The 22,039-nt window shown below is 38.8% G+C and overlaps 1 protein-coding gene across 4 annotated transcripts in view; it reads left to right on the top strand.

The window, feature by feature from the left end:
• Positions 1–22,039, top strand: part of CCT6B (chaperonin containing TCP1 subunit 6B) — a 34,438-nt gene that overhangs the window by 310 nt on the left and 12,089 nt on the right. For 3 of the 4 annotated variants that reach the window (XM_073879445.1, XM_025851552.2, XM_025851554.2), the window contains exons 2-10: positions 1,673–1,736; positions 2,291–2,425; positions 6,033–6,206; positions 8,629–8,732; positions 13,859–13,969; positions 14,319–14,478; positions 16,717–16,799; positions 19,513–19,609; positions 19,912–20,059. In XM_073879445.1, the coding sequence (XP_073735546.1) occupies positions 1,673–1,736; positions 2,291–2,425; positions 6,033–6,206; positions 8,629–8,732; positions 13,859–13,969; positions 14,319–14,478; positions 16,717–16,799; positions 19,513–19,609; positions 19,912–20,059 (1,076 nt within the window). The remainder of the gene's footprint in view (positions 1–1,672; positions 1,737–2,290; positions 2,426–6,032; positions 6,207–8,628; positions 8,733–13,858; positions 13,970–14,318; positions 14,479–16,716; positions 16,800–19,512; positions 19,610–19,911; positions 20,060–22,039) is intronic. The other variant, XM_025851553.2, reaches the window with a different exon arrangement.

Raw genomic sequence — 22,039 nt, 5'->3', positions numbered from 1 at the left:
GCCCGGAGGTCACCCCTGGCCAGGGGCGGGAGGACAGCCTTCCGAGGAAAGGGCCCCGAGTGAAGCTGTGACACCCCCACTGCCCCACTTTCATTAACGTTCGTGTGCAGTAGAAACAGTTCACCTGGTGTCTCTTTAGAACCATAAGCCGTTTAAATCCCCTGCGCTTTGAGACTGTATGCGCATAGTTTGGGTTTCGTTTGGCAGTGTGCTGTAGTGGTAAGGGCACACAGGCCTTGGAGGCCGGCAGGCATGGGTGCAAATCCAAGTTATTGTCTAGCTGTGCGTCTTAGGCAAGTTATTGAACGCTCTGTGCCTATACTTCTTCCTATCTCTTCACCCTTTCAGCATCTATTTACTTAGCTTCAGTATTTTCCTTAGAAGAGTGAGGAAAAGAGGACTAAAATGTGTAAGAGGAGAAATACATTCTAAGAGGAATGAGCAGAATTAAAATTAACGGTAAAAGGGCGCTTGTATACCAACTGGATGCTGGGAACACAGAAATGAAGATTATATGTAGCTATATATATAATCATATTGAGGAAAAGGACTAATTACTGATGGGAGTAGGGAGGAGAAGCCTCTCAGATAACAGATTTTTGATCAGAGTCTTGAAAGATAAAGTTAAGAGTTCACCAGTTGGAAGTGGTGTGGGAGTGAAGGCCTTGTAGTAACTTCAGGAACAAGAAAGCCCAGTGGTGTAAATCCAACTGAAATGAAAACAAACATGATGTATTAAGGGAACCACAAGATTTTCCTACAAGATCTCATTTGGTAGATGCCGCAGGACAAGTAGACATAAGCCAGATTGGGAAAGGTGAACTACGACATTGCTAAATAGTCTGGATTTTACCTTGAAAGTGATGGAGAACATAAAACTCATCGAAAGATTTTTGATCAGGGAGCTGACTGAGTCACATTACTTTTTAGAAATAAATATAGGGGCGCCTGAGTGGCTCAGTGGTTAAGCCTCTACCTTTGGCTCAGGTCATGATCCCCGGGTGTTGGGATCGAGCCCCACATCCCCACATCGGGCTCCCTGCTCAGCGAGAAGCCTGCTTCTCCCTCTCCCACTCCCCCTGCTTGTGTTTCCTCTCTTGCTGTCTCTCTCTCTCAAATAAATAAATAAAATCTTAAAAAAAAAAATGTCATGGGAGGGGTAGATTCAAATTCAGAGATACCAGGATGCTGTCTAAGTAGTCCAGGCTAGAGATGTTGAGGACAGTGGACATGGAGAGGAGGGGGTAGATTGAAGAAATACTTAGGTTGTAGAGTTAAAAGAACTTGATGATCGAATAAATGTGAGGGATGAGGGAAGAAACTAAGTTGAGTGAGTGAATGGTACATTCTATCAAAATAAAAGGCCTGCAGGAACTTTATATTTTGTGGTTTGAGACTTCCAAGCATCCTTCTTTGACCAAACTTCTGTTCATAACTCATCAGTTTCTCTTAAACTTGTAAATGCTTCATTTGGAATGAAATCACCATAGTCCATATGGGGAGAGGTGATTCTTTAGGCAGCACATGGTGGTGATTACCATGGTATTGGCCCATGGCACTTGGAAGTTTTGAAGCTCAGTTCTTTATATTAAGGATAGTGAGTGGCAAGAACTGAGAATGTCTTGCTTGACTCTTGCCATATGAGGTTAATACATCACTGTTTTGTGAACAGGCTTGTTTCTGGTGCAGGTGACATCAAACTTACCAAAGATGGCAATGTACTACTCCATGAGATGGTGAGCTGATGCTGCTGACTTTAATAAATCTTACTAAGCCTAGAACATAATACAGATTGTATATCTTTAAACCAAGGCTGTCAGTTAAATACTGCAGTCATGAGTAATACTTGTTGGATTAGACCTTAATAAAAGATGATTTTGATTGTTTTCAAATCTTTGTACAGTCCAAGTAATAGCTTAGAGATACTTCCAAATCAGTTACATCTTTTAAAGACACTGAATTGTGTTCTTTGTAATATGAAAATATAAAAAAAACCTTTGCAATTTTAATAAGTATATTCATCTTAGAGATAAAGGATTTGATCTTATTTTGGAAATGTCATTGCATTCCAAAGCAAAGACTCTTAAAAATGTTCAAACCTCATTAGTTCTCAATCTAAAAAATTTGGTATTGACATTTATTAAGTATTGATAATAAGAATTTGTGAACTTGTAGAATGAAGCTTATTTTTTAATTTTACTATTGGCCCTTAGGTTATCTTGTTTTCATTGGACTATTTTTTTTTTTTTACTCTCATTCTCTCTTTTGATCTGTTGCTTACTTTTTCCAGCAAATTCAACACCCAACAGCTTCCCTGATAGCAAAAGTAGCAACAGCCCAGGATGACATTACAGGAGATGGTACTACTTCCAATGTTCTAATTATTGGAGAGTTACTAAAACAAGCTGATCTTTACATTTCTGAGGTATTAGCATTTTACAGAATTCACATTCATGTGATACTTTATTTTGAATGGGGAATTGTTTTCACTTGTAAAATGGTTTAATTTTAGAGGGCAAAAGTAATTTTTATCAAGATACTTTTGGACAATTATAAATGGAAATAGTCATGAACTTTTTTGCCAAAATACTGCCTTTCATTGGAATTATATCCCACTTTTTAAAATGAAATATTTAAGATATATAAGTAGGTAAAAAATTAGCCATCTACCCATGAATAATGGCCTAAAAAAGAAAATATCACTGATAAAGTTGAAACCAAATTATGCACCTTTAAAAAAGAAATAACTGGAGAAAAATAACTGAAGGTTTTCACGTTATGAATTTACCTATCTTTCTAGTTTTATTTTCCTTATAAACCATCTACTCTAGTGAGACTCCTCTACTCTACTCACTACCTCTGAAATCACTACACCCATTTCTACCTCAGTGCCTTTGTTCAATCTGTATTCTTTTCTTGGCATTACTTATCTGTCTTCTCTGATTAAGTATTTGAATGTTTCCTTTCTTTCAAGGACCATTTCAGCAAAGCATTACTAGGTCAAAGTGCTAGAATTATTACTTCTTTGTGTTTCATTTAGTATTGGGAATTGTCTAGTAATTCAGTACCTGCAATGTACCTCATTTAGGTACTTTTGGCTGTAAGTAGTAGAAATTTGATTAAAAATCATTTAAACAATAAATTATCTCCATGACAGAACATCCAAGGTTGGTTGATTAAAAAATTCTATTAGTCATCAAGAACCCTGGTTCTTTCTGTCTCTTAGCGCCTCCATTTACAGTGCTGTTTCATGATAAGGCTTATTTCCATCCTGATTATAAGATTATAAGTCAGAAGAAATTAGGAATAGCTGCTTCCTTTAGTAACACTCAGCAGAAGAGTGCAAGAGAGAACCATTTGCCCAATTATGGAATATAAGTTCTTCCTTTATAATATGATTGGGACAACTTTGATCTGTGTCCAGCCTAAACCAATAACAGGTTTTCGGGGGAATTGACTTAATCTAATCAGTATCCACCCCTTGAGCTAGCTAGAGAGGGTGGCTTCCTCCGAAGACTGGAGGAAGAGATAACCTAAACAAAATTAGGGTTTTGTTAGGGAGAAAAAAGTTTGGGAAGGGGGAAATACTGACAGACACTGACATAATTATGAAATTGTGGCAGTACAGTGCTAGAGCTAGGCACAATACATGATAGAAACACTGAGGAGGGAGGGCTTTCCTAAACTAACCTGAATTAGGAAGCATTTTCTGGAGGAAGTAAGACCTGGGTTAAATCTTCAGGATGAGAGGGAGTGAGCCAGAGGAAAGAGTGAGAGGTAAGGAGAATGACCTTCCAGCAGAAGGAACACCATGAGCAGAGGCACAGAGAAGAGAAGCAAGGTGGTATGTATGTAAAGCTACAAGCATTTCGGTGTTGGCAAAGTTTAAAGTGATGTGGACAGGGGCGCCTGGGTAGCTCAGTTGGTCACCGGTCATCGGGCTCCCTGCTCAGTGGGGAGTCTGCTTCTCCCACTTTCTCTGCCCCTCCCCCACACTCATGTGAGCTCTCTCTCAAATAAATAAAATCTTAAAAAAGAAAGTGATGTAGACAGCAATGAAAGCCTGGAGAAGTAGATGGGAGCCAGATCACAGAGGGCACGTAGTATGCTAACCAAGAAGAATGTTCATGTTAACATATTAATGACTGATATGGTCAGATTAACATTTTAAAAATTTGGGTGACGGTTTTAAGGGAGTCAAGACTGGGAGATCCTAGTAGTCCAGGTGAGAAGTTGTGAGATCCTAGACTGAGGTAATGTTTTGAAAATGGTTCATAACACAGGCTCTAGAGTCAGGCTTTGCAGATTTAAATCCTGGCTCCACCTCTTAGTATACTGGTGATCTAAGGCAAATTACATTATCCCTATAAACCTCTATTTCCTCATTGTGAAACAGAAATAATACCCACTTCATAGTGTTGAGAGGATTGAATTAAATAATACATGTAATGCCCTTTAGATTAGTACCTGGCTCAAATGCTCAATAAATGTTAACTTTAAAAAATTATTGTAGGACTAAAAAAAAAAAAAAAATTATTGTAGGACTGATGTAAAAGAATGGAGGAGGGGAATAAATTAGACCTAGTTCCACCTTTTAATAAGTTTATGTATTTTTTCCAGAATCAACAATGCTATTTTTTTAAAAAATTATTTTGTTATAATGTCAGACCTAGAGAAAAGGTTCAGGAATATTCCAAAAAATAACATTTCTCTCTCATATATGCATATATATGATATATATATGTACATATCTTTTTCTAAATGGTGTAAGTTGCAGACATGATTGTCTAAATATTTTAGTGTATACTTTTTTTTTAAAAGATTTTATTATTTGACAGAGCACAAGCAGGGGGAGCAGCAGAGGGCGAGGGAGAAGCAGGCTCCCCGCTGAGCAGGGAGCCCAACGTGGGGCTCAATCCTAGGACCCTGGGATCATGACCTGAGCCGAAGGCAGGTGGTCAAGTGACTGAGCCACCCAGGCGCCCCTAGTGTATACTTCTTAAAACCAGGATATTCTCTTACATAATCACAGAATGGTGATAAAAAACAGCAAATTAATATTAACATTGACACAATGCAGTAGTATAACTTACAGATTTTATTCCAGTTTTATCATTTCTCCCAACAGTGTCCTTTATAGCAGAAAAAAATCTAGGCTTATTCATTGCATTCAATTGTCATATCCCTTTAGTCTCCTTTAAATTGGAATAATCTTGAGCTGTCATTTTGTGTTTTATGACATTGCTACTTTTAGAGTATAGACCAGTTATTTTGTAGAAAGTCCTCAATTAGGATTTGACTTTTTTATCGTAATTAGACTCAGGTTATGAACGTTTGGCACAAATACCATAGAAGTGCTTTAGTGTTCTTAATGCGTTGTATCAGGAGGCACATGATGCCTGTTTTTCCCATTACTGTGATGTTGAGGCACATGATGCCTATTTTTCCCATTACTGTGATGTTAACATTTGGTGAAGGTGGTGTCTGTACTTTTCTCCAAATCAGTGCTGGTTCTTTTCCTCTGCATTAAAAGGAGTCTTTTCTTTTGTGCCCATTCAGAAGAGTACCACATGACAATGTGTCCTAATTTTTGGAAATAAAGAAGACTTTTGTAGTTTTTTGTACTGGACTTACAATTTTTCTGTAAGTTTGAGATTGTTATAAATATGAAGCACTGACGGGATGCCTGGGTGGCTCAATTGGTTAAGCATCTGCCTTTGGCTCAGGTCATGATCCCAGGGTCCTGGGATCGAGTCCCACATCGGGCTTCTTGCTCAACGGGGAGCCTGTGTCTCCCTCTGCTTGTGCTCTCTCACTCTCTCTCTGACAAATAAATAAAATAAAAATCTTTAAAAAAATAAATATGAAGCACTGAAAAATTACTTTTATAAATTATATACATACACATATTTAGTGGCATTGATGTGGGTAATATTACTTTTTCTGGATATACCTGTTAATAGGAGAATATTGTTACTTTTACTTTGGATGACTTACTTTATAATTTTTAGTTTTATGTTGATGTAATATAGGGCCTGCATCCTAGAATAATAGCTGAAGGATTTCAAGCTGCAAAGATAAAAGCACTTGAAGTTTTGGAAGAAGTTAAAATTAAGAAAGAGATGAAAAGAGAAATCCTCTTAGATGTGGCTAGAACATCTCTACAAACTAAAGTTCATGCTGAATTGGCTGATGTGTTAATAGAGGTATGTGACTAAACTTTTGCATTCAGAATGAGTATAGACTAATGCATGATGATATTTTTCTTTTTTCTATGAGATAATCAACCGCCACATGTGGTTCTTTTGAACGTGAAGTAAAATACGGAAGACAAACGTTTATAGACTTACTTAGAGACTAGACTTGATTGGTCAGAACAGTATGTGTAATTTTTTTCAAAAGTGTCATATTAAACCTTCTTTTAAGTTACCGTGAAAGTTAGGAGGGGCTTGGCTGCCTGTGAATCATCCCTTGTGGTTGCCATTGGGGTGACGTACTGGTCTCTTTAAACCTAGGGGTCCAAAGTTATGTGAGGTGACACATAGGAAGTGGTTAAGCTTACTACTTTAATGAAGCCTGATTAATCTGATAGATAATATTCACATCTGGGAAATGCGTATTTGTTTTTTTTACTTCTAAAGGTAAAATGTATGTAATAGAAGGACAAGACTGGGTATTTTGGGAAGGCTTTTATCAGGTGGCTATAGTTTGATATCATCATTGTTCCTCAGCTTTGTACTTGAATATACTGGTTTATCAGGAATGATGAATTCATAACCAAAATCACAAGACATTGACATATAAATCAGAATGCTTTCTTTTTTTCTTTAAATTTTATTGTTATGTTAATCACCATACATTACATTATTAGTTTGTGATGTAGTGTTCCATGATTCATTGTTTGTGCATAACACCCAGTGCTCCACGCAGAACGTGCCCTCTTTAATACCCATCACCAGGCTAACCCATCCCCCCACCCCCCTCCCCTCTAGAACCCTCAGTTTGTTTTTCAGAGTCCATCGTCTCTCATGGTTCATCTCCCCCTCCGATTTTCCCCCCTTCATTCTTCCCTTCCTGCTATCTTTTTTTTTTTTTTAAACATTTAATGTATTATTTGTTTCAGAGGTACAGATCTGTGATTCAGCAGTCTTGCACAATTCACAGCGCTCACCATAGCACATACCCTCCCCGATGTCTATCACCCAGACACCCCATCCCTCCCACCCCCCACCACTCCAGCAACCCTCAGTTTGTTTCCTAAGATTAAGAATTCCTCATATCAGTGAGGTCATATGATACATGTCTTTCAATCAGAATGCTTTCTTGATAATTTACTTTTTGAGAGAGAGAAATGACAAATGGACTGGAACACCTGAGTTGTTTCTGGTTGATTCCCCTTACCACTAGGAAAACCTACTTGGCAAATCAGATTAAGATCAGAAAATTTCTTGCTCAATAGAGTTCAAATAAAGACTGCAGTATTTCTCCTGTTGGAGTACATGTATCGAGTGACCCAGAATCTTCATGTTATCTGGCTAGGCCCCCATTCTCTTTTGGAGTTCTAGAAACACTAATATTCTCATTATCCAGTGTTTTTTGTCATTATTCCCTATTAGGCTCCAAAACCAAATATCATGTTTTCTCAGATAAAGTTTTCTAAGGTATAGTTTTTTGCTTTATTTATATTTTAGGATGGTTATACTGTAGCACTTAATTTCTGTAATTAGTTGTTTTCGTATTACTTTCTGCTAATAGGATGCTAAGCAATAGGATGTATTGTACCATGTTTCTCAGATTGTATGTCTCTGGGGATATGTGGCAGTAAGTGAGACATGTTTTTCTAGAGTGTCAATTTTACTTTGCAGTTTTGGGGAAAAACATTACTTTCACATTAAAACAAACATGTATATTACGGCATGATGTGGAAACTTTTCATGATAAAACACAAAACTTAAGAAATTTCATGTCGGTATAGCCAGCAAATTTTAGCTCTTACTTTACATTACATTTCCTTCTTTTCCATTAATAAGTTCTTTGGTGGAAAAGTTTGAGTAGTATTGGTAGTAGAAAGAGTAGTAGCTTGGCATTCGAAGAGAACTGAATTCTAGTCCTGGCTCTGCTACTGCCTGTTAGACCTTGTTTTTAGACTGTAACTATTTCTTCTTCTTCTTCTTCTTCTTTTTTTTTTTTTTTTGGAGAGAGAGTATGAGCTAGTGGGGGTTGGGGTCGGGAGGAGGGGCAGAGGGAAAGGAAGAGAGAATTCTAAGCAGGCTCCACGTCTGGTGCAGAGCCTGATGTGGGGCTTGATCCCATGACCCTGAGATTATGACCTGAACTAAAATCAAGAGTTGGATGTTTTACCAACTGAGCCACCCAGGTGCCCCTAAGACTGTAACTTCTTAAACTTCTATTGGAGTTTACTTATCTGTAAAATGAAGGATTTGGGCCTGATGATCTCTGAAGTTCCTTCAGGTTCTAAGGTAGTCATTGGCATTGGTTATTACTGGTGTCCTTGACAAAGTATTTTGAGGCCTGAAGCCCTTTACCTGCTTAGTCTGGTGATTACTTGGGCCAGTGGTTTCTTTTAGTAGAACAATAATTTACTGTTCTCACTTGCTTCTCTTTCAGGCTGTTGTGGATTCTGTTTTGGCTGTTAGAAGACCAGGTTATCCTATTGATCTCTTCATGGTAGAAATCATGGAGATGAAGCATAAATCAGAAACAGATACAAAGTAAATTACACAAACTTTGATAATACATAGATTCTGGAATATTTGGTTTAGTTCAGATGTTTTTTCATTAATTTCCTTACTTTTATTCAACATCAGTCTATTAATTCAACATATATTAATTGAGGGGCGCCTGGGTGGCTCAGTCATTAAGCATCTACCTTCAGCTCAGGTCATGATCCCAGGGTCCTGGGATCAAGCCCCGCATCGGGCTCCCTGCTCTGCCGGAAGCCTGCTTCTCCCTCTCCCACTCCCCCTGCTTGTGTTCCCTCTCTTGCTGTGTCTCTCTCTGTCAAACAAACCAACAAACCAACAAACCAAACATATATTAATTGAATACTTACCCCGAGCCAGTCGTGAAGGGTAAACAAAACAATTTCTTTCTCCAAGAAGATTATTTTCTAGTTGAGGGAGGTAATAAATACGTAAGTGCTAATAAAAGCTTGAAGAAGGTAGAGTGACTATGTGAGAGCATGTGTCTGATTTTAGAATGTTCAGGGAAGGTCCTTGTTCTAGGAAGCTAGAGAACTAAGGAGTATCTGAAGAAATAAGGGAGCTAGCCATGTGCATATCTGGAGGAAGAATGTTCTAAGCCAAGGGAATAATGGTCGCAAAGGCCCTGAGGCACAAGTGTGCTGGGCCGTTTGTGTGCCTGGAGCATAGGAAGAGGAAAAAGGAGAAGGACAGGAAGTCGGAGAGGAGAGAAAGCCAGACAGTCGTCTGAATATGTGTGTCCTCAGAGTATGTGGCATCTTGTTGATTTTGGACTTAATGAATTTTAAACTTTCTCTTATGGAAAATTCTAAACATATATAAAAGTAGAGAGAAAAGAATAGGGAACTCCTACATACCTGTCACTCATCTTTATCAATTTTCAACATATGGCCTGTCTTATTTTTCCTTTTATTTCCCTCATATGCTCCTTTTTCCTCCCTCCTCCTTGCCCCAAACCTGGATTATTTTGAAGCCAATCCAGGTATCATTATTTCATTTGAAAATACTTTCTCATTTATTTTAATATATATGTGTGTGTGTGGGCATCTTTATTTACCTATTTCTTGGAGTTTTATTTGGTTTTTCTTAAATCTGCCATGGCACTTTTTATGGCGTCCTTTTCCCTGCAGATCTTTATAAACCTGCCTTATATGTTTTTAAACATATAGTTCATGTCTGACAATTACAATATTTGAAGTTTTGATGTCTATTTCTGGTGTTTATTATATTTTGCTGGTTCTCTCTAACTGTGTTTTGTTTCTATATGTGCCACTCAATTGTGTTTGAAAAAAGTATTTGTAGAAATAATTTGAGACCTAGGATGAAGGTCCATTTTTGCACAGAGAATTTGAATTTGCTTCTTCAAGGAGCCCAGGGAATACTTTATTTTTTATTATTATTTTTTTAAGAGTCTCCATGCCCAGTATGGAGCTCAGTGTGGGGCTTGAACTCATGACCCTGAGATCAGGACCTGAGCTGAGATTCAGAATCCAGGCACTTAGCCAACTGAGCCACCCAGGCACCCCAGGGAATACTTTAAATTAAATCCACAGCTTGAGGGCTTTTTTGTTTGTTTGTTTGTTTTTTGTTTTGTTTTTAATATCCAGCTAATTCCTTTTTTTCCTAAAAATTTATTTTAGAGAGAGAGCACACATGTAAGTGGGGGGAGGGGCAGAGGGAGAGGGAGAGACAGAATCCTTAAGCAGACTCCCTGCTGAGTGTGGAGCCCGATGTAGGGCTCCATCCCAGGACCCTGAGATCAGGACCTGAGCTGAAATCAAGAGTTGGCTGCTTAACCGACTGAGCCACCCAGGCGCTTCTTTCCAGTTAATTCTAACTGCTGTTTGGTATAAGGGCTGATTGCTTCTAGTTCATCCTTCTGGTTTATACCCTGAGTATGTCCCCCTTTGGGGTTCCTACTTACTGGGAAAAGTGTCTCCTATTAGACCTTCTGCCTAGGATGAGCCCCGAGCTTTTAATTCTGTCCCCTTCTCATTGTGAGGTTGTTGAAAACAAAGTTCAAATTTTCCTGAATTGTCTAATGACTTTAGGATAAGAGTGCCTGCACTTATTTTCTTACCCCTTGGAGTTCATGTTTTCTTTACTGTTTTATAGCTCTTCAATGTTTTTAAGGTTGTTTTTTTGTTGGACTTTTTTTTGGTTTTTTTTTGAGAGTGAGTGAGTGTGTGTGTGTGTGTGTGCGCGCGTGCGCGCGCACATGAGCCAGTGGAGGTGGGGTGCAGAGGGAGAAGGAGAAAGATCTTAAGTAGGCTCCATGCCCAGTGTGGAGCCTGATGCAGGGCTTAATCTCAAAACCCTAGGATTACGACCTGAGCTGAAATCTTGAGTCAGATGCTTAACCGACTGAGCCACCCAAGTGCCCCAGGGTTTTTGTTTTTATTTTTTTATTTTTATTTGATTTTTTTTAAAGATTTTATTTATTTATTCGAGAGAGAGAGAGAATGAAAGATAGAGAGCACGAGAGGGAAGAGGGTCCGAGGGAGAAGCAGACTCCCCGCTGAGCGGGGATGTGGGACAGAGGCCGATGTGGGACTCGATCCCGGGACTCCAGGATCATGACCTGAGCCGAAAGCAGTCGCTTAACCAACTGAGCCACCCAGGCGCCCAGGTTTTTGTTTTTAACCCAGAATTCTTAGTTGCTTTTGGTGGTAAGGTTGGTCCAAATTAGTCTGCCATTGCTGAGGGCAAAGCAGTTCTTGACTGATATTTCAGAAGGATCTCTCTGGTTGTTGTGGGGAGAATGCACTGTGGAGCCGGGCACATCCCAGTGCAAGGGCAGAAGCCGGAGGCCAGTGAGGAATCTGTTATAATTCAGGTGAGGGATGAAAACAGTTCAGATCAGGGTATACTTAGAAGAAGGAGCAATAGGATCTATTGATGGTTCAATGTAGAATGTGACAGATAAAGAGGAAGGATGTCTCCTGGGTTTTTGCATGGAGCAGCTGGAAAAGGAGAAGTACCATTTCTTGGGATGGAAAAGACTGGGAGGAAAAGATTTGGGGAAATAAATCAAGAGTTTAGTTTGGGAAATGTTATGTTTTAGATGCCTATTAGGCATCTATGTGGAGATGTTGAGTCGGGAGTTGGAGAGGTGTGTCTGGAGTTTAGAACAGAGGTCTGATCTGGAAGTATATTTGGGAGTTATCCGAGCATAGGTGACTTAAAGCCTATGAGAGGTAATGAGATCATCTGGGAGGTGAATGTAGATAGAAAAGAAAGTTTACTGTCCCTCTACTCCTCCTGCTCGTGTTCTCTCACTCACTTGCTCTTTCAAAATAAATAAAATCTTAAAAAAAAAAAGAGGGTGTTTAAAGTTGAGCCCTGGAAACTCTGATGTTTAGAAATGGAGAAGACGAGGAGGACTTAGCACAGGAGACTAAAGAGGAGTGGTCACTGGTAGGAAGAAAACCAGGAGAAGGTAGTGGCCCAGAAGCTAAGATAGGAAACTGTTTCAAAGGGAGAATAATCAACTATGTCATATGCTGCTGAAACTTTGAAGAAGTTGTGGATTGAAAATTGACCATTAGATATGGAAAGGATTTAATGTTTTTGGTGGCTCTAGTGAGAACTGATTCAATAAAGGAGTGGGTATGAAAGTCAGACTGAAGGTGGGCTCCAGAGAGAAGGGTTAGGGAAGAAGTGAGGATGCAAGCTTACACCACTCCAGGGAGGTTAGCAGAGAAATGGGGCAGTAGCTAGAAGGGAGTATGGGAAGGGACTTGAAGGAGAAGCATTCTTTGTTTTAAAGATGGGAGTTATCATGGCAAGTCTGTATCCTGACGAGAATGCTCCTGGAGGCAGGAGGAATTGATGGCAGTAGGGGAATAGGGGCAATGCTGGAGCAGAGAGGAGAAATGGAGTAGAGTACACACATGCAGAGGAGCGTAGACAGTTCATTCATAGGAACAGAGGTTCAGGTTCAAGTGCAGGTGGATTGGTGGAGGTAGTGATGGGACAGTGTTTGTATTTTCTCAAGCAGCAATGTCATTTGCTGAGAGTGAGAGAGGGAAAGAGTGGAGACTTGAAGAGTGATGAATATTGAACGTATCATTAGCTTGTTTCTTCCTAAATATCTTCATTTTCAGTTAGAAGTTGGGAGCGATTAGATTAAATTTTGTAGTTAGATTAAAATTTTGAAAACTTCCTTATAATCGTGTTTATTTAAAAAATTATTTCTTACTTTAATGTAGAACAAATCCTGGCTATAAAAGATTCATAAGTAGAAATACCATTCTCTAATTTGGTATAAATGAAGTTTTAAATGTTATAAAAATACTCTTGAAAGAAAATTTGGAAAACAGGAAAAAAGCCTCTCCCACCCCCAAATTATCAGTATTCCTACTGCCTAAGCATAACTTTACTCTAGGTTCCTTTCATTTTTTTCTTGTTAATACCAAGGTGCTTATTTTTTAAAAGAATAGTTATAATCATGCTTTATAGGTAGTTTGTTGTTCTGTGTTTATCAGCTACCTCTGTAAATAATTTTCCATGTCATTATATAGTTTTCATGACCACCAAATAGTTGGGTCATTTATTTGCTGAACAGTGCCCTATTGTTAGACATTTAGGTTAATAGTTTTTGGTTGTTCCATATAATTATTTTGAACAAATGTTCCTAAGAAATTCATTGTGTGCCTACCTTTCATTACTTGACCAGCTGTGTCATCTGTTTGAGCTACATAATTTAGAGAATAATTCTGGGTTGACTTTTCATTGTGACCTCAATGAAATTGCATTGAAGTAGATTTTCTTTTCCAATTTTTTTTAAAAGATTTTATTTATTTATTTGACACACAGAGAAATAGAGAACACTAGCAGGGGGGAGCAGCAGGCAGAGGGAGAGGGAGAAGCAGGCTCCCCGTGGGGAGCCTGATACGGGACTCGATCCCAGGACCCCAAGATCATGACGCGAGCCGAAGGCAGACGCTCAACTGACTGAGCCACCCAGGCGTCTCTCTTTTCCAATTTTACTAGTTATCTGTTAGGCTTAAAGTTGGTGCAAGGAAACAATGTGTGTCCGATCTGTTAAAATTTTAAGAATACAATACAATCCTTATTTTATAATAAATTTAGAGTGTATATTCCAAGTAAGAAACATTACATATTTTTAATAGATTGATCAGAGGATTAGTTTTGGATCATGGTGCCCGTCATCCAGATATGAAGAAGCGAGTGGAAGATGCATTTATCCTTACTTGCAATGTGTCACTAGAATATGAAAAAACGTACGTGGCAGTTACTCTTTGTAAATTTTGAAATTATATTTTCTAAAAGTGTTTTTAATTTTACTTAATTGATTTAGAGAAAGAGAGGTGGGGGAAGAGCAGAGAGAGAGAAGGAGAGAGAGAGAGAGAGAGGGAATGAATCTTAAGCATGCATAGGGCTCAATCTCATGGCCCTGAGATCATGATCTGAGCCAAAATTAAGAGTGGGACGCTTAACCAACTAAGCCACCCAGGTGCTCCCTAAAAGTGTTTTTTATCTCTTTCTTCCCTCCCAAATGTTTAGTGTAAACTCCTACCTTTCCCTCCTTTTTCTTCCATCTTTACTAGCTTGTTTTTATTAATCTTTTAGAGAGGTGAGCTCTGGTTTCTTTTATAAGACTGCTGAAGAGAAAGAGAAATTGGTAAAAGCTGAAAGAAAATTTATTGAAGATAGACTACAAAAAATAATAGACCTGAAAGACAGAGTCTGTGCTCAGTCCAATAAAGGATTTGTTGTCATTAATCAAAAGGTGAGAAAGAAAGTTCAGATTTTAACTATTTGTAAATGTTTTTCAGCATTTCTTGTAGTGTGGTCTGTGGATTCCTAGGAGTCTCAAAGACTATTTCAGGGAGTCTCTGAGGTGTGTCCACATTTGCAATGATCATGCAAAAGTAGTGCTAGGTAAAGCTGCTGATACCTCAGTACAAATCAAAGCAGTAACGCCAAACTGTACTATTAGTCATTATGTTCTTTATTGCCACACTATCACACACTTGCAGTTTAAAAAAAAGGCAGTTTCATTTGAAAATATCTTTTTTTTAAAAGATTTATTTATTTGAGAGAGAGTGAGAGTGTGTGTGTGAACGGGGGGAGGGGCAGAGGGAGAGGGAGAATCCAAAGTAGGCTGGCTGCTGAGTGTGGAGCCCGACATGGGGCTCAATCCCATGACCATGAGATCATGACCTGAGCCGAAATCAAGAGTCAAGATGCCCAACCGACTGAGCCACCCAGGCACCCCCCTCACTGGAGAATATCTTGAAGTGGTAAAACTTATTAATTAAATTTTGATTAAATATGCCTCCTTTTATAATTCTGTGTGACAGAGTCTGAAATCTGCATATCAAAATATGGTTGTCTTGGGGGCATCTGGGTAGCTCAGTTTGTTAAGCGTCCCACTCTTGTTTTTGGCTCAGATCATGATCTCATGGTTGTGAGATCGAGCCCCATGTCAGGCTCTGTGCTGAGCTGAGCATGGAGTCTGCTTGGGATTCTCTCTTTCCTCTCCCTCTGCCCACCCCTGTGCCCCCCACCCCCCGCCCCCATGCACCCTGCCCCCCCCCCGCTCACGATCACTCTCTCTCAAAAAAAAAATTAAAATATGGTTGTCTTGAGGGAAAATTCTTGTATCATTGAGTTGCAAACTGAACTAGCCACTTTTTTCATGGACTACCATTTTTACTTTAAAGAATAATTGGCAGGGTGCCTGGCTGGCTCAGTCAGTAGAGCATGTAACTCTTGATCTTAGGGTTGTGAGTGCAAGCCCCATTTTGGGCAAAGAGATTACTTTAAAAAAAAAGAATAACTGACAGAAAATTATTTAGACATGGGTATTTGGCAGGCTTTTCTCAAAAAGGAAGAAGTGGTTCTGTTACTTCCAAGGAAAACAACTGACAGTATTTGTTGCCAATAAATTTGAGCTTTCAAACCAAAATTAAAATTTTGGAAAACTTGTATCTGCTGCTGTAAACTTGACCGCTTTCTAATGCTTAAGGGACTTTTCTGATAATATTAGTGGTGATATTAGCAAATGTATATTTTTGATATTGTATACCCATGAAATGTATCAACATTTGGAAGCTCTGCTTAACGCAGTGAACCACTGTTTTCTAAATGACTAAAAAATGTATGATTTAACAAAGTCATGCATGGGTAAATAATACATTCAAAGTGTAAGATAGGCAAATGGATTTTAATATGAAAGAGTATGAAAAGTTTGATAGGTTCCATATTTCACATTGACACTAACCTTTAAGAAACTATCATTTATTCAGTTTTGATACAGTATCAAAGAAGAATATCCACATTTATCTGAAAAGGCTATTAAAATATTCCTCCATTTTCCAATACATATTTGTTTGAGTCCAAGTTTTAATATACTTTAACCCAAACAACATATCACACCAAATTGAATGCAGAAGAAGATATGAGAATCTAGATGTCTTCTATTAAGACAGACATTAAAAAGATAACAAAAATGTGAAACAGTACCATTACTTTAAGCTATACATTTTTTTTGTTTAGGAAGGTATAGTAAGTTTTCACTTAAAAGATATTATTTAAGGGGGCGCCTGGGTGGCTCAGTTGCTAAGCATCTGCCTTCAGCTCAGGTCATGATCCCAGGGTCCTGGGATCGAGCCCCACATCCAGCTCCCTGCTCAGCGGGAAGCCTGCTTCTCCCTCTGCCCACTCCCCTGCTTGTGTTCCCTCTCTTGCTGTGTCTCTCTATGTCAAATAAATAAATAAAATCTTAAAATAAAGATGTTATTTATGTTAACATAAAACAGGTTTATTATTTTGAATGGATTAATATTTTAAATTTTTCTCAATTTTACTTTATAATATGACAAATATAGATACAGGTCAGATAAACAAAAGCTTTTTTGGTTTCTTAATAATTTTTAAGAATGTGAAGCAGTGCTGAGATCAGAAAGTTTGAGAACTACTGGCTTAAGATATGCTTATAACTTTTATGCTAATTTGATTTTAGGGAATTGATCCATTTTCCTTAGATACTCTTGCAAAACATGGCATAGTAGCTCTTCGCAGAGCAAAAAGAAGAAATATGGAAAGGTGAGCTTGCTGATTATTATGTATCCTGTTTTTTTTCTTTAAATTTTTATTGTTATGTTAATCACCATACATTACATCATTGGTTTTTGATGTAGTGTTCCATGATTCATTGTTTGTGCATAACACCCAGTGCTCCACACAGAACTTGCCCTCTTTAATACCCATCACCAGGCTAACCCATCCCCCCACGCCCCTCCCCTCTAGAACCCTCAGTTTGTTTTTCAGAGTCCATCGTCTCTCATGGTTCATCTCCCCCTCCGATTTCCCCCCTTCATTCTTCCCCTCCTGCTATCTTCTTCTTTTTTTTTTCTTAACATATATTGCACTATTTGTTTCAGAGGTACAGATCTGTGATTCAACAGTCTTGCACAATTCACAGCGCTCACCATAGCGCATACCCTCCCCAATATCTATCACCCAGCCACCCCATCCCTCCCACCCCCCACCACTCCAGCAACCCTCAGTTTGTTTCCTGAGATTAAGAATTCCTCATATCGGGTGCCTGGGTGGCTCAGATGGTTAAGCGTCTGCCTTTGGCTCAGATCATGGTCCCGGAGTCCTGGGATCGAGTCCCGCATCGGGCTCCCTGCTCCTTGGGAGCCTGCTTCTCCCTCTGCCTTTCTCTCTCCCTCCCTCTCTCTGTCTCTCATGAATAAATAAATAAAGTCTTTAAAAAAAAAAGAATTCCTCATATCAGTGAGGTCGTATGATACATGTCTTTCTCTGATTGACTTATTTCACTCAGCATAACACCCTCCAGTTCCATCCACGTCGTTGCAAATGGCAAGATCTCATTCCTTTTGATGGCTGCATAATAATCCATTGTGTATATATACCACATCGTCTTTATCCATTCATCTGTCGATGGACATCTTGGCTCTTTCCACAGTTTGGCTATTGTGGACATTGCTGCTATAAACATTGGGGTGCACGTACCCCTTCGGATCCCTACATTTGTATCTTTGTGGTAAATAGCCAGTAGTGCAATTGCTGGATCGTAGGGTAGCTCTATTTTCAACTTTTTGAGGAACCTCCATACTGTTTTCCAGAGTGGTCGCACTAGCTTGCATTCCCACCAACAGTGTAGGAGGGTTCCCCTTTCTCTGCATCCTCACCAACATCGTCATTTCCTGACTTGTTAATTTTAGCCATTCTGACTGGTGTGAGGTGATACCTCATTGAGGTTTTGATTTGGATTTCCCTGATGCCGAGCGATGTTGAGCACTTTTTCATGTGTCTGTTGGCCATTTGGATGTCTTCTTTGGAAAAATGTCTGTTCATGTCTTCTGCCCATTTCTTGATTGGATTATTTGTTCTTTGGGTGTTGAGTTTGATAAGTTCTTTATAGATTTTGGATACTAGCCTTTATCTGATATGTCATTTGCAAATATTTTCTCCCATTCTGTTGGTTGTCTTTTGGTTTTGTGGACTGTTTCTTTTGCTGTGTAAAAGCTTTTTATCTTGATGAAATCCCGATAGTTCATTTTTGCCCTTGCTTCCCTTGCCTTTGGCGATGCTTCTAGGAAGAAGTTGCTGCGGCTGAGGTCGAAGAGGTTGCTGCCTGTGTTCTCCTTTAGGATTTTGATGGACTCCTGTCTCACGTTTAGGTCTTTCAACCATTTGGAGTCTATTTTTGTGTGTGGTGTAAGGAAGTGGTCCAGTTTCATTCTTCTGCACGTGGCTGTCCAATTTTCCCAACACCATTTGTTGAAGAGACTGTCTTTTTTCCATTGGACATTCTTTCCTGCTTTGTCAAAGATGAGTTGACCATAGAGTTGAGGGTCCATTTCTAGGCTCTCTATTCTGTTCCATTGATCTATGTGTCTGTTTTTGTTCCTGTACCATACTGTCTTGATGATGACAGCTTTGTAATAGAGCTGGAAGTCCGGAATTGTGATGCCGGCAGCTTTGCTTTTCTTTTTCAACATTCCTCTGGCTATTTGGAGTCTCTTCTGGTTCCAGACAAATTTTAGGATTATTTGTTCCATTTCTTTGAAAAAAGTGGATGGTATTTTGATGGGGATTGCATTGAATGTGTAGATTGCTCTAGGTAGCATTGACATCTTCACAATATTTGTTCTTCCAATCCATGAGCATGGAACGTTTTTCCATTTCTTTGTGTCTTCTTCAATTTCTTTCATGAGTATTTTATGTATCCTGTTTTTTAATAGATTAAATTGAAATGATCCCATGGTATTCCTTTTAGCTTATATGTAAACATTGTTGAGCAAAATAGCATACAGATTCCAAATGTTTTTAATTTCAATAAGTAATGGAAGTATCAAAAATCAAGACTGTTAACCTACCTCAGAACTTTGTTGAAGTACAAAGAAGGTTTTTATCTTAAAACATTTTTTTTAAAAGGATGAATGGGCAGAGCACTGAGGATTTTTTTTTAAGATTTTATTTATTTATTTGAGAGAGAGAGAGAGAGAGAGCATGAGCAGTGGGGAGGGGCAGAGGGAGAAGCAGACTCCCCACTGAGCAGGGAGCCCGATGTAGAACTCAGTCCCAGGACCTGGGATCATGACCTGAACTGAAGGCAGCCGCTTAACTGACTGAGCCACAGAGGCGCCCCTTCTTAACACAGATTTTAAAAACAATACAACACAGCAACAATGCAGTCTTCTATGTTAGATATCTTTTCCCCTTTAAGAAATTAAGTCTTTAGTGCTTTCTATAACAAAAGCTATGGTGATATATGTCATTTCAGACTCTCTCTTGCTTGTGGTGGAATGGCTGTGAATTCTCTTGAAGACCTCAATGTAGATTGCTTGGGACATGCTGGTCTTGTACATGAGTGTACATTAGTGAGTATCTCTGTGGGCAGGGGTTATAAAGTGAAGAGTAAACCTTTTTTTTTTTAATACTAAATCTTTTAGTTCAGGCTTTACCTTTTGATGTCTGAATAATCCCCAGGACAGATTTTACAATTTATTTATCTGAATGTTTGTTGAGAGTTCAAATATAAACTTAACTGCTTTTAACACATATTTAGTTATGTTTGATAAGAAAAATTCACATGAAGATTGGATTCTAATATTATAAACTGGGCCTTCATTTCATAATAACATTAAGTATTAGAGTTATATTTTCTTGGATTATCCTCTAGGGTGAAGAAAAGTTCACTTTTATCGAGGCCTGTGTTAACCCTCGTTCTGTCACCTTGTTGGTTAAAGGACCAAATAAGCATACTCTCACACAAATCAAGGACGCTATCAGGGATGGACTTCGTGCCATCAAAAATGCCATTGAAGATGGTAGGCTCTTTGTTGTGATGGACATGAACCTTATGTATATTTAAAGTAGTAATAAATCTATCATAAATATATATAGTATTTTAAAAGATATGAATGATTATTATCCTCTCGCTTCATTTTGGATAATTTATAGTTTAGATTGTGAAGATTTTTCCATGGAATATTCTTAATAAGTATGCTGTACTTTTTTGGGGGTTAGATTTTATTTATTTATTTATTTGAGTGAGAGTGTGTGAGAACAAGTGGGGGGAGGGGCAGAAGGAGGAGAGGGACAAGCCGACTCGCAAGCTGAGCAGGGAGCCGGACTCGGACCTTGATCCCAGGACTCTGAGATCATGACCTGAGGTGAAGTCAGGTGCTTACTCGACTGAGCCACCCAGGTGCCCCAGTGTGCTGCCCTTTTAATTAACTTCTGTTTATGAAATGAAAAAGCACTTAATTTAATGCTATAGTATCATTTTTTAATTTTTAGAAATTTATTTTTAAAACCACTGGGGCGGGCTCCTGGGTGGCTCAGTCAGTTAAGCGTCTGACTCTTGAACTCAGCTCAGGTCTCAGTCTCAGGGTCGTGAGTTCAGGCCCAAGTTGGGCTCCACGCTGGGTGTGGAGCCTACTTAAAAAAGAGAGAGAGAGGGACGCCTGGGTGGCCCAGTTGGTTAAGCGACTGCCTTCAGCTCAGGTCATGATCCTGGAGTCCCGGGATCGAGTCCCACATCGGGCTCCCTGCTCGGCAGGGAGTCTGCTTCTCCCTCTGACCCTCTTCCCTCTCATGCTCTCTATCTCTCATTCTCTCTCTCAAATAAATAAATAAAATCTTAAAAAAAAAAAGAGAGAGAGAGAAAAAGAAATTTGTTTTTAAAACCACGAAAAGGCTTTTACAGCTTAGAACTCATTCCATTACCTTAGGTGCAGTGTAATTTTAAGAAAGATTAAGAAAGAATATTAGCATGTATTATTTATTGATAATTTATAAACCAACTTCCTTCTAAGAGGAGTTGGAGTAGGTAATTCAATAAAAACACAAATTTAAAATAGAATAATAGGGGCGCCTGGGTGGCTCAGTCGTTAAGAGTCTGCCTTCAGCTCAGGTCACGATCCCAGGGTCCTGGGATTGAGCCCCGCATTGGGCTCCCTGCTCGGCTGGAAGCCTGCTTCTCCCTCTCCCACTCCCCCTGCTTGTGTTCCCTCTCTCACTGTGTCTCTCTCTGTCAAATAAATAAGAAAAAAATCTTAAAAAAAAATAGAATAATAAGCACATGGAAAGATCCTCAACATAATTAGTCATTAGGAAAATGAAAATTAAAACCATAAAGAGATACCATTTCACAACTGTTATGATGAGTATAAATCAAAAAGCTGGACAATAGTAAATGTTGGCAAGGATATGGAGAAATTGGAGCTGTCAACATTGCTGGTGGGAACTGCTGGAAAACAATAGGGAGTTCCTTAACAAGTTAAACACAGTTATTATATGACCCAGCAAATCAACTCTTAGGTATACACCTAAGGTATACCTTAATATTCTTTGATCAAATTGTTCCAGCTACATTTGTTGAAAAGATTCTTCTTTAACCAGTGAGTTAAGTTGCGATTGAAACTTTTCACTGAAAATCAGTTGTCCATATTTGTGTGGTTCTATTTCTGGGTTCTTATTCTGTTCCATTGATCTGTCTATCTCAATGTTAATATACCATCCTGATTATTGTAACTAATTGGGCTCTCTCCTCAGCAGGGAGCCTGCTTCTCCCTCTCTCTCTCTGCCTGCCTCTCTGCCTACTTGTGATCTCTCTCTCTGTCAAATAAATAAATAAAATCTTTAAAAAAATTAAAATTTCAATTTCTGATTGTTGTTAAGACATAGAAATACAGTTGATTTTTGTATATTGATCTTTAATTCTGTAACCTTGTTAAACTCACCTATTCTAGTAGCTTTCTTATAGATTTCATTGAATTGTCTATATAAATGATCATGTTGTCTGC

The sequence above is a fragment of the Callorhinus ursinus genome, unplaced genomic scaffold (genome assembly GCF_003265705.2).
Source record: "Callorhinus ursinus isolate GAN/ISIS: 27379988/994484 unplaced genomic scaffold, GSC_fseal_2.0 scaffold34, whole genome shotgun sequence".
Taxonomy (NCBI): domain Eukaryota; kingdom Metazoa; phylum Chordata; class Mammalia; order Carnivora; family Otariidae; genus Callorhinus; species Callorhinus ursinus.
The sequence above is the reverse complement of the archived record's forward strand: the minus strand, read 5'-3'. Positions and strand labels throughout refer to the sequence as shown.